Raw genomic sequence first — 15,297 nt, 5'->3', positions numbered from 1 at the left:
TTACTCAAATATTTTATAGACAGTCCTTTCTCTAAAATTGCAATTATTCTGCCACCCCATCCAAATTTCCTGTCCCCCTTCCCTGCATTATTTTTCTCATTGGCAATTTTCGCTATCTAAAGTCCTTTTGTTTTACTTATTTATTACACCCCCTCCAACTATACTTTAAATGTTATGAAGCCGGCATTGTTTTATTTAGCAGCAGCTTCTCACTTCTTTCATCTCCTTATACAATACAAATCAGACTTAGATTTTGGCTTGAATTAAACATTATTGAATGCTTTCACTGTCTCGGCATGGTGTCGGGCACATTTGCACACTTAATTTAATTTTCCCAGCTTACCTCTGAAATAAACATCTTGATTCCCATTTTGCAGGCTGAGAAGGGTATACTTTCTTTTCTACAGACAATAATAGATATTGAAATGGGGCTTTAAACTCAAAGTCTCTAACTGCATGTTATGTACTTTTCTAATATACCATGCTGTGGACTAATCCACTTTTAAACTAATGATTTTGCTTTTGAAAGGGTATTTGAAAAGGCCGTCTTTGCCTATCCTTCACTATCTGGCTTCTTATCTCCTACCCCATCTTCTATCTCGGGACATTCATATTTTCCTCTAGCACTGAACTTAGCCGCTACTCAGGACATTCCGTTCTCGTAATCAAATCACATGATTCCCTGGGTTTTTTCTGTGGGTTACCCCCGTATATTTTATATCTGATCACTTTTGCAAATCTGTAAAGGCCATAAAGGCACAAATCATATCTTCCAGAGAAGGAATCCAACGATATGAGCAGTGTGACAGAGTGGGAGGGGAGAACTTAGTAGAAAGGTTTAAGGGATTTCTCTCTCTGATGCCGGAGGTAACTCAGAGGCCACCAAGAAAGCAGCAGTTAGAGAAGAGCTGAGTCAAAAATGAGTTTGGAGCAAAGTGGCTGGCTGAGAATATCTAAGAACTAAAGCCTGGGCTGAGAGGAAACTGTCTTGGCTGAAGCCCAAGACTCAAAAACCACACAACTTGTATGACCGCACTGTAAATTGCAAAGATACTGTGATTTTTTTTGCCCCAAATAGTCTCGTTTCTCGTAATCTCATTATTTTCTTCTTTTTTGGTTTAACTTTGGATGTAAACAGTTTGTTTCCACATCTGTGCAGACCAGTGATTTCATAAGGGCACGTTTAGTTTTAAAATTTTGTGATTTTAAAATCACTCTATCACTCTAGTGGATTTTGAATCTGGACCTAGTAATAATTAGACTTCTTTTAACTGTGCAAAATTTATCTTAAAATAATAATACAAAGTATTACAAAAAATAATACAAAGATATAAAGAATAGCTGAAGTACTTTTGGATACATGTTAAAATGGTTTAAAAATCAGTTTTGGGGCTGGCCCTGTGGCTGAGTGGTGAAGTTTGCGTGCTCCTCTTTGGCCACCCAGGGCTTTCCCGGTTCAGATCCTGGGCGCAGACTTGGCACCGCTCATCAAGCCATGCTGAGGTGGCGTCCCACATAGCAGAGCCAGAGGCACTCACAACTGGAATATACAACTATGTACTGGGGGGCTTTGGTGAGAAGAAGAAGAAGAAGAAGAAAAAAAAAAAAGACTGGCAACAGATGTTAGCTCAGGTCCCAATCTTTAAAAAAAAAAATCAGTTTTATTTCTTATTGATATTAAAAAAATCTTTAAAAAGACAACACGAATTGAATATGCTTCTAGAATAACTGGGTCTGGAAAAACCTCATAGGTTCTCAGGTAATGGTTAGTGTTTCCTTGATATAAGTGAACTTTTTCATGGCACGTAGATACCTTCCGATCATTTTCCGTTGTTTGAAGGTGAGATTTTAAAAGCCAAATAGAAATTATAACATCAAATGACTGAATTAATCTTTTCTCAAAATGCTGAGCTAATCTTAATCGTTTTATAAGTAAAACAGAATTAGAAAGGAAATCTACCTGTCCCCTAAAGGCATATATGACTTCCAGAACAAATATGTTTCTTTTCCCTACCGTCTCTCTTTGATTGACTAGTTTAAATTGTTCTCATTAGGCAGTTTTTTCAGTTTACTTGAAATGTTTCCTAGTATTTTTCCTCAACTTCTTTTTATACCTTTCCCTCTTTTTTTGTACTTATCTAAATCTTGCTGTGCCTACTATAATTATTATAAAAAGATTAATAACGAATCAAGCAGTTAAGCTCATATCAATTGTAAAAGAATTTACCCGTTTCTTTTTCTTTAAGAAGCTTATTCTCACATTCATATTTGTATCCATTTTTAAGTGTTTGCTGTGGTCATCTATTTATCAATGAACTCTATGAAGAAGAAAGACATTGTAGTATAGATTAATCTCCTCTTATCTTCATAATTAATAAGCCTCAGAGACTTGCGATTATTTAAACAGTGTAAGAAAGACAATGGTGGCAAATTTAAAACGCTTTTTTTTTAAAGAAAGCTGAAGCTTCTGCTCTTCAGTCCTGAGCAGTCAGTGGATTTCCTGATTGCAGAGTCAGGAAATACTTTACTCTTGAATAGTAACGGTTATTCCTGGGAAGTTTTATAATTGGCTGCATGGTGATAACGTGGACTTTAACAATACAACGAAACTAATGCTGGCTTATCTAGAAAGAAGGAGAGTTTCTTCAGTGCGACAAAGGGCTAATACTGACGTATATTCAGTACACTTGGAGAACGACTCCAGTTTTCAACTGGCTTCCTGACAAAGGTATCTTTCCTTAGTGCTTTTTACTATCCAGATTTTTCTCCTGTGAAACATCAATGTGTGCTAGTTGTAGAATTTGTTTTCTTTTGAAGTCAAGTGTAATTTTTACAATATCATTGGATTTCTTGGAGTGGGGATAACTAATTATGATAATTAATGAGAAGCAACAGCATGACCTCTGGGGATGTAGTGGTAATCTTTTTTTCTCAGACTCTAGAGTGAGGAATTACTTTAATGTCTGAATTTTGATACTTGAATCTAAATGATTTCAGTGAGATCACTGAAGGTGTAACGACAAAATAGTAGCTAAAGGGGGCACTGTGCTTTTTCCAAATATCATGAGGCATTTGAAAAAGCCTCGTTCATTTTATCGCTTGTTGAATTGATTATTGTGTGTTAATGGAAATGAATAATTTCAGTGACATAATATTTCTGGCTTAATAATAGAGATGATTTTCCATCTTGTTTTAATGTATGTTATCTTACTCCTGTATTGACACTAATGCACAAGTAAACGCGTAGAAATTTGGATCTAGGTAGGATCTTATTGACCATCTATCTGGTCCCCCGCTTTACTGGTGAGGAAACTCTAGGATGCAGGATTAATAACACGTTTCCTGGCAGAGCTGGGGATAGAATATACAGGGATGGAATATAAACCTCTCAATTCCTATTCGGTAGAGTCTTTTTCCTTATTGTTGTTTTGTGTTAAAGGTTATGTACTGCCACAGACTAAAAACTTTTCCTTGAATTGGCATGAAATCCTCATCAGGCTCTGTGGTGTGTAGGCACATTCTGAGCAGTGGCGTTGTTCATGGCCAGACTGTGAATAACTGGAGTCTGCACCCTGAGTCCGTGGCTTGACGTGCTCCATAGCATCTGGGGACATTCCTGACACACACATTTACTTCCTAGTTGGGGAGATCAATGAGCAGCGTGAAAAGCCACAGGTCTCCATTTTTGGGGGGAGCTAGCTCTCTCCTGAGTCAGCAACAAAAACTTACTAAAACTATCTCAATCCAGGAGAACTTTTATCAGAGTTCTGGGTAGTCGTTCACTACTATTTATATACCTCTGTTTGCTGACAACAGTCACTCAGTTTCTTCTGAGCACAGAATACGTTCCCAGGGGTCACATGTAAGAGCTCAAGGAAGACACGAAATCTCCCCAACTCAGTCTTGCACTTAAGAGCTTACAGTATAATGGTAGGAAAAAAAATGAGATGTTGAAAGATGCAAAACATAGAAGGAGTCAAACTCATTCAAAAACATATACGGTCAATATACATATAAGTATATGTCAGTTAACAGTGTCCTGTAAGAGAATACTGTTTTTCCGAAATACCATGTGTACGTGCAAGTATTGGCTAGAGATTTTATTTTTCTTGTGCTGCTTCTGATTGATGCCTTAAATAAATGCCTCAATAGAAGGTTTCCTTGGTTCTCTGATAACTCATTTCCCCACTATGAATATTTTACTGCCCTTGCTTTATCAGTGTCCCTTCTGGTGTGGGCTCTGAGTGTGTAGGCTGGGGCTCTATAACTTGAACTTTTATGTGTGTCTTTGGATAAGTAAAAACAGAGCCGAATGTTGTTAGATGGGTTTTGTGTTAGTCTTTCTGCAGCCCAGGACATCGAAAGCCGCACACTCATGAGCTGAGAGAAGGTATTCAAGGCAACTAAAATCTGTGTTTTATGGTGCAGTTAACAACTCAGATTATTGGAAGATTAAGTTACCTACTCAGTTTAGTCGAGATGATACATTTTGCTTGTATAAACTGGGTCATTAAGTGAGTTACATTTAGGTATTAAGCGTTTACCTGTGGTCACAGGGAAGTGTCCTGTGAGACTATAGAAATTCAGCCTCTAATCATTTCTTCACATAAGAGCTTTCAATATATAAGGGTAGAGAAAAAGTACAAACATGGAATACAGAGGAATTGACACAACTAAGGTTGAATTGACTTTGTTTGCAGTCTCAATGGTAGAATATACCTCTAATAATCATTTAAATATTTGTAGCAAGATCAAAATTCTGCGGATTCAAAAAAATTCTATAGATATTTTTTATTCTGCATTCTGTAGGGACACTTGGAAATTTAGGAGCACTTGGATTGCAAAATCAGATGAAAAGTCTAATGAAATATGGTTAGTGAGGAAGAAGGGAGCATCTTTCGGAGGGTTTTGCCTAACCCACCTGAATCATTTTACTTTTTGCAGAGTTGAATGTCCAGCTCACTCTCCATAGTTTTGACGCCTGTCTGAGGCTAAGGCAAAAAGACAATGACAGAGGGCAAAGGGTGCTGGTCATGTGTTTGTACAAAACACCTGACTTTTTCCCTGAGAAGTGTCAAGTGTTCAGGGTGAGTCATTGAAACTATAGCATTTGGACTTTATTTGTTCATAGGAAATACTTGACTAGCAAACTAAAATTCTTGTGTTTTCTTTTTTTCTGAGGAAGATTTGCCCTGAGCTAACATCCACTGCCAATCTTCCTCTTTATGTATGTGAGCCACTACCACAGCATGGCCACTGACAGACGAGTGGTGTGGGTCTGCGCCTGGGAACCGAACCTGGGCTGCTGAAGCAGAGCACACCAAACTTAACCACTAGACCACCAGGGCTGGCCCAGTTCTTGTGATTTTTGAACTGTGAATGCTCTGGTGGTATATCCCAAATAATTATGTGAAAGAGAAGAAGTTCTGGTTTTAGAATTGGTGGAGAAGATGTGAAAATGTACCAAATATGTCTGAATGTGAGGCAACCCCGAGTATAAGATGATCTTCCTCTTTCCCAAAGATAAAAAAGGTTGTTTTTTATTGTTTGTTTGTTTGGTTTTTGCCAATACAGATATTGAGTGTACCTACTTTGTACCAGGAATTATTCCTGGCTCTGAGGATGCAAAGAAAAAAATGCAAAAAGAGAAAAAAGACAAATCATCACTCTCTTAGGGCTTATATTCTAGCAAGTAAATTATACGGAATGTTAAAAGTGCTATAGAAAATGCCATAACTAGAAGGACCCACAACGAACAATATACAACTATGTACTGGGGGGCTTTGGGGAGAAAAAGGAAAAAAATTAAATCTTTAAAAAAAAAGTCTGTTTAAAAGTGCTATAGAGAGTAATAAAGTAGGAGAAAAAATCTAGGGGAATGCTGGCTGTGCCAGAGAGACAAAGAGAGTGTGTGTGTGTTGTGTGTGTGTGATTTGGGGTGGGGGGGGGGTGACTGCTGTCTCACATGGTGGCATGAAAGCATGGATGTAGATGAGATGAGGGAGTGAGCCATGCACTTATCTGGGTAGGAGCACGGAGTTCAGAGACCTTGAGAGAGTGTGCTTGGCATTTAAGGAGTAGCTAGGAGGCCAGTGTGGCTGGAGCAGAGTGAGTGAGAGGGAGCATAGTGTAGGAGTAAGGTCAGAGGAAATGAGGAGAGGCTAAAGATGAAAATCCAGGTTGACTATCTAAGGGTCATACGGAGGCGGCATAGCCACAGTGCACATTTAATCTATCTGTATGTCACATGCAGATGGCCAGGGCTCTTAGGACATTGTAAGGATCTTGTCTTTTACCCTGAATGAAATGGGGACCTTGGAGGATTGCAGGTGAGAAACATGACTTAAGTTTGAAAAGGATCCTTCTGACTTGTGAGTAGGTTGAAAGGGGCAAGGGACACCACTTAAAAGGTTATTGCAGTAAACCAGGTGAGAGATGATAAGTAGTATTCCATAGTGTGACTATACCACATTTTGTTTATCCGTTCCCTTTTTTCTTCAGTTTTATTGAGATTAACTGACATATAATGTTTCATTAGTTTAAGGTATACAATATAATGATTTGATACATGTAAATATTGTGAAATGGTTGCCACAATAAGTTTAGGTACCATTATTCACAAACAGTTAACAATTTTTTTTGTTGATGAGAACTTTTAATATATACTCTCTTAGCAACTTTCAAATGTACAATACAGTATTATTAACTGTAGTCACCATGCTGTACATTACATCCCCAGGACTCACTTGTCTTATAACTGGAAGTTTGTACCTTTTGATCCCCTTCATCCATTGACCTCGCCACCCTCGCCTCTGGCAACCAGCAATCTGTTCTCTTTATCTCTGAGCTATATTTTTTTAGATGCCACATATAAGTGAGATCATACAGTCTTTGTCTTTCTCTTTCTGACTTATTTCAGTTAGCCTAACACCCTTGAGGTCTATCTGTGTTGTTGCTAATGGCAGGATTTCCTTCTTTTTTATGGCTAAATAATATTCCATTATGTATATTTCTTTATCCATTCATCCGTCAGTGGACACTTAGGTTGTTTCCATGTGCAGATATCTTTTCAAGATAGTGATTTTGTTTCCTTTGGATGTATGTACACACATAGAAGTAGAATTGCTGGGTCATATGATAGTTCTATTTTTAATATTTTGAGGGATCTCCATACTGTTTTCCATAGTGGCTGACCAATTTACATTCCAACCAACAGTGTTCCCTTTTCTCCCCATCCTTACAGTACTTGATATCTCTTGTCTTTTTGATGATAACTATTCTAACAGGTGTAAGGCTATATCTTCTTGTGGTTTTGATTTGCATTTCTCTGATGGTTAGTGAGCATTCACTTGTTAATTAAGATTGTGGTTATTTCCAGTTTGGGGATATAATGACTAAAGGTTCTAAGAGTATCAGTGTACAAGCCTTTGTGTGGATATATGTTTTCAGAGCTTTTAGCTAAATCTCTGAGAGTAGAATGACTGGGTCGTGAGTTAGGTCTATGTTTAACTCCTAAGAAACTGCCAGTTTTCTAAAGTGGTGTTGCCATTTTACATTTCTGCATACAGTGTATGAGAGTTCCAGTTGCTCCACATCCCAATGGGCACTTGGTCTTTTGGTCTTAGCCATTCTAGTTGATGTGTAATGGATCTTACTATGGTTTTAATTTGCATTTTCCCTGATGGCAAATGCTGATGAGGGGTGTCTGGATTTTAATCTCTTCATCCAGAAGGTTTTTTAATCCTCATTGTTGAAACTTTGGTTCTTTTCAGCTGAGGCTCATAATAACTTTTATTTATTTATGTATTTGTTCAGTCGTGGTTGGTACGTTAGTATGCTACACTTTTATTTATTTATTTTTAACTTTTGACCCCTCACAATAACTTTTAAAAGTATTCAAAGGATATATTATGATTTATTAGAGGTTGGCAATGGCTTATATAGCTTCATGCCTTTGTTTTTGGGAAACAAAAATATTTAAAGTGGGAAAGTATAATACTGATATTATTAATTCAATCTCACTTTTAAGTCATTTATGTCCGATAGTATAATTTAAGTTTATGCTTTATTTTATGTAGGGTCTGACTATTACTTTCTATATTTTATCCTTTAGGATGAGAATGCATTCCGTGTGATAATAACAGGTCTAGGTAAATATAAATTATCTCTAAATATTCAACTGAAGTGAGGATTTTTAATTCTTTTCCAGGTTCCTGATGTTATCAGCAGCATAAGGCAGTTATCTAAAGCTGCCATGAAAGAGGATGCCAAACCCAACAAAGATAACGAGGACGCCTTTTACAACTCTCAGAAGTTTGAAGTCTTGTACTGCGGCAAGGTGACGGTGACCCACAAGAAGGCCCCGTCCAGCCTCATTGATGACTGCATCGAAAAGTTCAGCCTGCACGAACAGCAGCGCCTGAGGATCCAGGGGGAGCAGCGCGGTGCGGATGCCGGAGGCGAGGACTCCGCCGTCTTCGAGGCCGAGGCGCCCGGTTCCCCCGCAGGCATTCTGTTGGAGGAAGGGGATGGCGTCACCAACACCCACCCTGCCTTAGCAGCCCCGGCCAGCCAGCCCGGACCGTCCAGCTCTCGAGGGTGCTTCCCTGAGCGGATTTTGGAAGATTCTGGCTTTGATGAACAGCAGGAGTTCCGGTCTCGGTGCAGCAGCGTCACTGGAGTCCTGCAAAGGAAAGTTCACGAGAACAGCCAAAAACCACAGCCTCGAAGGAGACATGCCAGCGCGCCCAGTCACGTACAGCCCTCCGATTCGGAGAAGAACAGAACAATGCTGTTTCAGGTGCGGCCCTGGCAGGGGGCTCTCCCGGGTTTCGTCATCCATTGCTAGACAGAAGCTGCCGGCTCCAGCTCCTGCCCGTTCCTCATTCTGCAATAATCCGATGTTTATTTCTTACCCCCTGGGAAGCAGATAAAGCAGATGGAGAGCAAAGAAAAGTAGTGAAGGGGTGAGAGGCAGACGTGGAATGTGAATTGTAAGAAATTAGGGAGCAGGGAAAGGAGGGGAGGGGAAAGAAGTTATTAAAGGAGCATCATGGAAAGCTGGTGGAGAGAATCAGAGTAGACTGCTCCTAGTATCTCCACCATTTGCCTTAGGTCCATTATTAGATGTTGTTGTTGTTTCTTAAATGACAGAAAGCCAATCTTATAAAGGATTTAAAGATGTGACTCTGGGAGAGTGTGAATAGGCATGGAGGAGAAAAAGGGAGTATTCTAGAGAGGAAAAAAGAAGTCGAGAGACTCGTAGGTGTATTTTCAGAGGAGAATACCCCAATTTACTCTGTCACACAAAAAGAAAGGTTAAGGAAACACCTCAGGCCTGATAATTTACTGGACTAGTTATTAAAATAATTGGGTGCAAGCTGTATTATAAGTGTAAAAGATAATTCTAAAAAGTAGTTTTTGAAGTTGTACATGATATAGAAAATGTCAAGTTCCACTTAAAGGAACTTGGTTTGTAACAATGCCCTATAGAGGTTCTTTAATTAATCCTCAGCTTTGAGGATTAACTTGAGTTTCCCTTAGATTTGAGTTTTCCTGAAAAAATGTGTCCTTTTATCCTGTTGTAAAGAACCCTTGAGAAGGAAATTCTGCAGTTACCTTGATAAACAGTCCCGGTGTGTAATATTTGCTTTATCGGAAGTTCATAGGTTTTTTGTTTTGTTCTGTTTCATTTTTGATAACTCTAGGCATGTAAAGTGTCTAGAGTCTTTTCTTGGATGATATGTTAACTGAGTTTCCTCTCTTATTTGAGCTATTAGATTTGTTCTTTTTCTTAACTAGCACAGTCCTTGCTGTTAATTTTTTAAACGGTTGTTTATTTTTAAAAATTTTAACTTATCCATCCAATTGCAAATATATCTTTTCCTTACCATTTGGGAGAACATATGGTTACAAATTATAATTAAATAATTGGTATTTTTAGAAATCATGAAGTGAGGAAAGTTTACTTTTGTTTTTTAAAAAAACTGTGATTTCTAATCTGGAAAAAAAATGGTTTTTTGTTTCTTGTAAATTAAGACCAACTTAACTTTCATGATTTTTAGACGAAAGGAAGACATGTTTTGAGACGGCTGATATTTAGGTTGAAATGTTGGTTGGATTGGATGCTGATGCACCTGTCAATGAAATATCTGGGAGATAGTATTTGCATCTATATCATTAGATGAATATTTAATTATAAAGTAAGAGGTTAGGTTCTTGTGAGTTTCAATTAATTGGAATGTCTTTATTTTTAAGGTTGGGCGGTTCGAGATTAACCTTATCAGTCCAGACACTAAATCAGTTGTGCTTGAAAAGAACTTTAAGGATATCTCTTCTTGTTCTCAGGTATGTACTGAAGTAGATCCTAGTATTTGAAGAAACCAACTAAATCTTGTTTCTTAATTAATCACAAAATAGCTGAGCTTAATGCTTCAAATTTTAGTATGTTTTTAATTTTAATTATTTTCATGTAGATTTGTTTTAAACCAAGAGTGTTCATGTGTTTGTGTCTGTGCCATTAATAAAATCCTTTCCGGGTCCCTCAGTATCATAATGGTTTATCCTTATTATTGTCTACCCTGTCTCCTTGGAGCATCACTTCATCAAAGTCCTTCCAGTGACGGAATTTTTCTGGTGATGAGTTCTTGTGAAAATACCCTCACGGTCAGCGGTCCCCAGACTCTTGGGCAGTGGGACACGTGGGTATCACTGAGTCATGCTTGTTCTTTATACGGTGGTAGGTAGTAAAAGAAGAACTAGTACTTTCAACTTCTAGTAATGTAAATGCCAAATTTGGAAAAGAAGGTTTTGGCATATTTTTGTTCTTTTATTTTTAATTTGCAAACTGTGTATTTGAAAGTTTATGAAATAATTGAGACACGTAAATGTGTACAAGGTCATATTAAGCATAAACTAGTGTCCTAAGTACCTTTGTAATAATTTAGCATATCTGTCCAGAAGTTAGAGCTACCTAAATGTGTGGTAAACATAGAAAGGATTTTTGAAGATTTGGAATGGAGGAGTATCTAAATCTAGATATGAGAAGGTTGAGAGTGCACAGATGCTTCTGAGGAGGTCCTTGGAACAGAGCAGGATTAACTTCTTTCCTAGCAAGGTGACTTGGAGGTATCTTCAGGGACCTGGATCTTGTCAAGGTCCCTTTCCATATTTTAGTGTTGAAAAATCAAGATTAGCATTACCATAGATAGGATATTCAGACATTCTTTCCTTCAAAAATAACAAGCTTTTATATGTCTTAATTATTCGCCTCAGCCTCAACTAATGCGGTTTCACTCGTCATATCTTAATATTTATTCTATTATAAGGAGACATGAAATTATGTTGTGAAGATAAAAATCTTCTACTCTAATAACAGAGAGAGGCAGCATCTGACTGTTAGAAGAATATATTGCAATTTTTAAATTCCCATTTAGAGGACAAAAAATTTGGTAGAAAGATTATTCACTTTAACTGAAAAAGTGTTTTTTAAGCATTCTTGTAATTCCCTGTTTACTGGGGGTCCCTGCAAGACTGTAAGCTCTGTGAGGACAGGTGTCTTATTCTGTGGTGTGTTATTCTGTAGCGCATCAGCATAAGATGTGTTCAGACAAAGCTTAGCACTTAGGTGTTCTGTAAATGTTGAATGAATATTTCTACATGTTGGGCCTTGTGCTTAGCACAGGGGAGAGAGAGGTGTGCAAACCAGTGGGGTTCCTGCCCCCCAAAGCTCAAAGACTCAACCTAAAAAGCTGTGCCTCCCCTCCACACTCCCCAAGCCTCCCAGTAAGAAAACTAGCAATGCTCATTGAACATCCAAAGGAAAAAAAAAAAAAATAGTGGAGGGAGGGAAAACAAAGAAGAAAAGAACCAGCCAAACCAAATATACAAAACTGGCAGTTCAAACATGATTTTTTTCTTTTTTCTTTAAAGCAAGCTTTGTATTCTGACATTCTGGTTCAGAAAAAGAATTAAACAAAAATATGAGGGAAATTTGTGGAAAGGCGTTTTTATTTTTTGCTTGAGGAAGATTTGGCCTGAGCTAACATCTGTTGCTAATTATCATCCTCTATTTTGTCTGTGGATCACCACCACAGCATGGCTGCCGATGAGCAGTGTAGGGCTGTGCCTGGAAACTGAACCCACCAAACTCAACCACTAGGCCATGGGGCCGGCCCTGGAAAGGCTTTTGATCAGAATAATGGTCAGGTTAACCTTGCTCCTCACTGAGTAGCCCTGCTCTTCTTAACTTCTTTCCATAGAATTGAACTGATATAATATAGCCACATTCAGGAACAGGGATGGTTTCTAACACATGCACACCTACAATGTTTCTTTCTTCAAAATCTGTAGGACTGTTTCCCTGGCAAGCGTGGGGGAATAAGGGAGTGGTTTTCTTTACTGGAAACATTACCACTGCCTGAAGACTCGCTAAGCTAATGAGGTCCTATGAATTTTTCCTGTTTAGTACTGAGCTAGTGTAAGATATTCTTTAATCATTAATGAGTTGTACCAGGTGGAGCTTACTTTCACCTCATGAGTTGTAACCTCACTCCTGATTGACCTTTTTCTTTTTACCTGAGTTGATTTCCTTTTTCCATGTCTTTTGGATAGATTGAGTTTATGAGTATAAGCAGAGTGGTTACCATTTTTCAAACACACCAGGAGCTATAGTAGATATTTCTTAGTTCTCAGTCTCAAAAATTCCTGACAGTAGGTGCCCTTACTACTATTTTGTAATGAGAAATGCAGCCTCAGAGATAATTATTAGCAACCTGGAACAAACTCTCATGCCTAGTTGCTTGGTTGAACCTAGATTGAAGCACAAATCTCTCTGACTGAAAACCTTGTTTTCCTTTCACTGGGATGTAAATTATTGCAGGACAACATTAAATTTTTTGTTTATCTGGCTTTTCAAAACACTGTGCTTGCTATTGAAATAAGAAGGTGCTGTCTACTAATTGCTATGTATGTATTCAGGCTGATTGAAATTCACAGATGATTCAGAATTTTTTGTTAAGTGTAGCTGAGGTTTTTTCACCTGTATTCAGGAAGTCCAGTGATTTGTGAATTTGTATAATTGAGGTCTGCAAAAGTTTCTTTAATATATTAGTCTTCTAACTGTTGTGGCGCCTTGAATGTCTTTAAATAGACAAATATTCTGTTATTTTTAATGCATAGTTTAGGAAATTGTATGCCATTTAATTAGAGCATTGTCAGTTGTAGTTTTTATGGTTCTTAAGCTCATATGGACAAGAATAGGGTTTATGATGAATCATTAGCCTGCCTGTTCTAAGACCAATAAATTGAAAACTCCATTACTGCAAACACTGAGTAGTGGTTTTATCAGGAAAGACAGTGGATCATGCCATCGTATTTTTCTTCTTGTGGCTCTGAGTCACAGAGCGTTTGTCAGAAACAAAACAATCTGAGTTAGTTTCATCTTTTATTTTATGTATCAAAGGCCTCTACATAAATTCGCTATGACATTGTGTCCCCATCACAGTGCTGTGAAGGAGAAATGCATGGAGGTGTGAAAGCATAGAACCAACATTGATTTCCCTAGTGTTGATTAAAAGGACATATTCCCATGAACACTGCCCTTCTTTTTTCCCTCTAGGGGATAAAGCACGTTGATCACTTTGGCTTTATCTGTCGGGAGTCGCCAGAGCCTGGGCTGAGCCAGTATATCTGTTATGTGTTCCAGTGTGCCAGTGAATCTCTGGTAAGTGCTGTGTTTGCTGTCCACGTGCTCCTGCCCACAGAGCCTCGTCTCTTATGAACCCAAGCCTCAGAAAGCAGCTCTCAGGGGGAAAAGAAGAGGGCATCTCTTAGAAAGCCTAGGTACTTGCTTGAGTTTAACAAATCCAGTCATGTTACCAGGAGTATTTTTAAAAGGTAGGAAAAGACTAATAATAGAAGAGCTATTTTTCCATTGCTCATGTAAGAAGATAAGGAAGACCTCTTATTCTCTTAGTTGCTGTAATATCTCGGAGAGTATAGTGCTTATATCAACAGAGTAGAGAATGATTTTGTTTTTTCCCTTTATTTCATTAGCCCTGTCCTCATTTTTTAAATACTTTTATTTTTTATGGTCTTATTTTAGCCTTCATTTTCTTTCTTTGGAATTTGGAAGTCAGTTCTTCTCTCCAACACTCCCACCCCCTCCCCTTTTATGGGGGCAGTTGGAGTTCAAGAAGAAAAATGTAAGGCAAACTTGGAAATACATCTGAGTGTCTAAAAATGTGTTGATATTTTTCCCTAAATTTTTTTACTTATTCTTCCACTTGTGTTACCTCTCCTATTTGAACATAACCCTTTAGATGTATGACCATACTTTGAAAAAAAAAATTTCCTCAGATATGTAATCCTCTCACAAGCATTTCTGTCAGGGAAGCACACACCACTTAGACATGTACAAATAAGCCAGGCAGCTTTCTCCTCGTTTCCTTGGTGCATATTACAATCATTCCTGCTTTACTCTTGCCTTCCATATTCCCACTGTGGACACTGAGTTTAGGAATAATAAAGAAAGGGGGCTGAATTGGTACAAAGGCACTTTTTGACTAGTGCTCTCTGGGTCTCAACCTTTTTCTCTAGGGAATATAGCACTCTCATCACTAACAGTTTCTTACTCAAGAGAGTTTCATTTGCGTTTTGTTCTCACTCTAGATAATTAACTATGCCTATGAGGAATCCACATGTTTGTATGTAGGTGACCGCTATATAATAGGTTCAGTTCAGGACTCAAGATAGAAATTTGAGAGTTCTTATTGTGTAAATAATAACATATAACAATAACATGTAATATAACAATAATATATATGGCAACATAATAATAATATGTAAGGCGTGGGGATGTCTGAGCACCTAGGGGAAGAAAGAGAGAGAAAGCCAAAGAGAACTAGTGATACAACACTGGAAAATCCCAACCAAGTAAGTGTTAGGGAGAAAATGATAATCTAGGATACTCTGCCCCATGCCCCACTCCCTACCCCATCCCCTGCCTGTTTCACCTTTCATTCCTTTCCTCCTCTTTCCCTTCTCCTATCTAAGACTGATTCTTTCCCCATATGCTAGATCCCTTACACTCTTACCTTCCCTAAACCTGTCATATATCTCATATTTTATTGTGGCAGTTTCATTTACCCGACTTCCCAATTTAGAAACCATGATGCATTCTCTTTTACCTTCTCTATCCACTTGCTCACCAAATCCTATTAATTTAAAGATAGAAATGTCCCTTATATCCATCTCTCCTCCTTTTCTGCTATGTCTGCTCCCTGATTCTGGACATTC

General features: G+C 38.1%; 1 protein-coding gene across 19 annotated transcripts in view; it reads left to right on the top strand.

The window, feature by feature from the left end:
- The window catches only part of TBC1D4 (TBC1 domain family member 4), a 175,935-nt gene that overhangs the window by 102,023 nt on the left and 58,615 nt on the right, over positions 1 to 15,297 (top strand). For 16 of the 19 annotated variants that reach the window (XM_070239868.1, XM_023621692.2, XM_023621691.2 and 13 more), the window contains exons 2-4: positions 8,210 to 8,800; positions 10,258 to 10,347; positions 13,619 to 13,723. In XM_070239868.1, the coding sequence (XP_070095969.1) occupies positions 8,210 to 8,800; positions 10,258 to 10,347; positions 13,619 to 13,723 (786 nt within the window). Of the gene's footprint in view, positions 1 to 2,546; positions 2,729 to 5,018; positions 5,088 to 8,209; positions 8,801 to 10,257; positions 10,348 to 13,618; positions 13,724 to 15,297 lie in introns of those variants that run through there. The other 3 variants (XM_070239879.1, XM_070239872.1, XM_070239869.1) reach the window with 3 other exon arrangements.

The sequence above is a fragment of the Equus caballus genome, chromosome 17, assembly GCF_041296265.1.
Source record: "Equus caballus isolate H_3958 breed thoroughbred chromosome 17, TB-T2T, whole genome shotgun sequence".
Classification (NCBI taxonomy): domain Eukaryota; kingdom Metazoa; phylum Chordata; class Mammalia; order Perissodactyla; family Equidae; genus Equus; species Equus caballus.
Note: the sequence above shows the minus strand (reverse complement) of the source record. Positions and strands in the feature narration are given on the sequence as shown.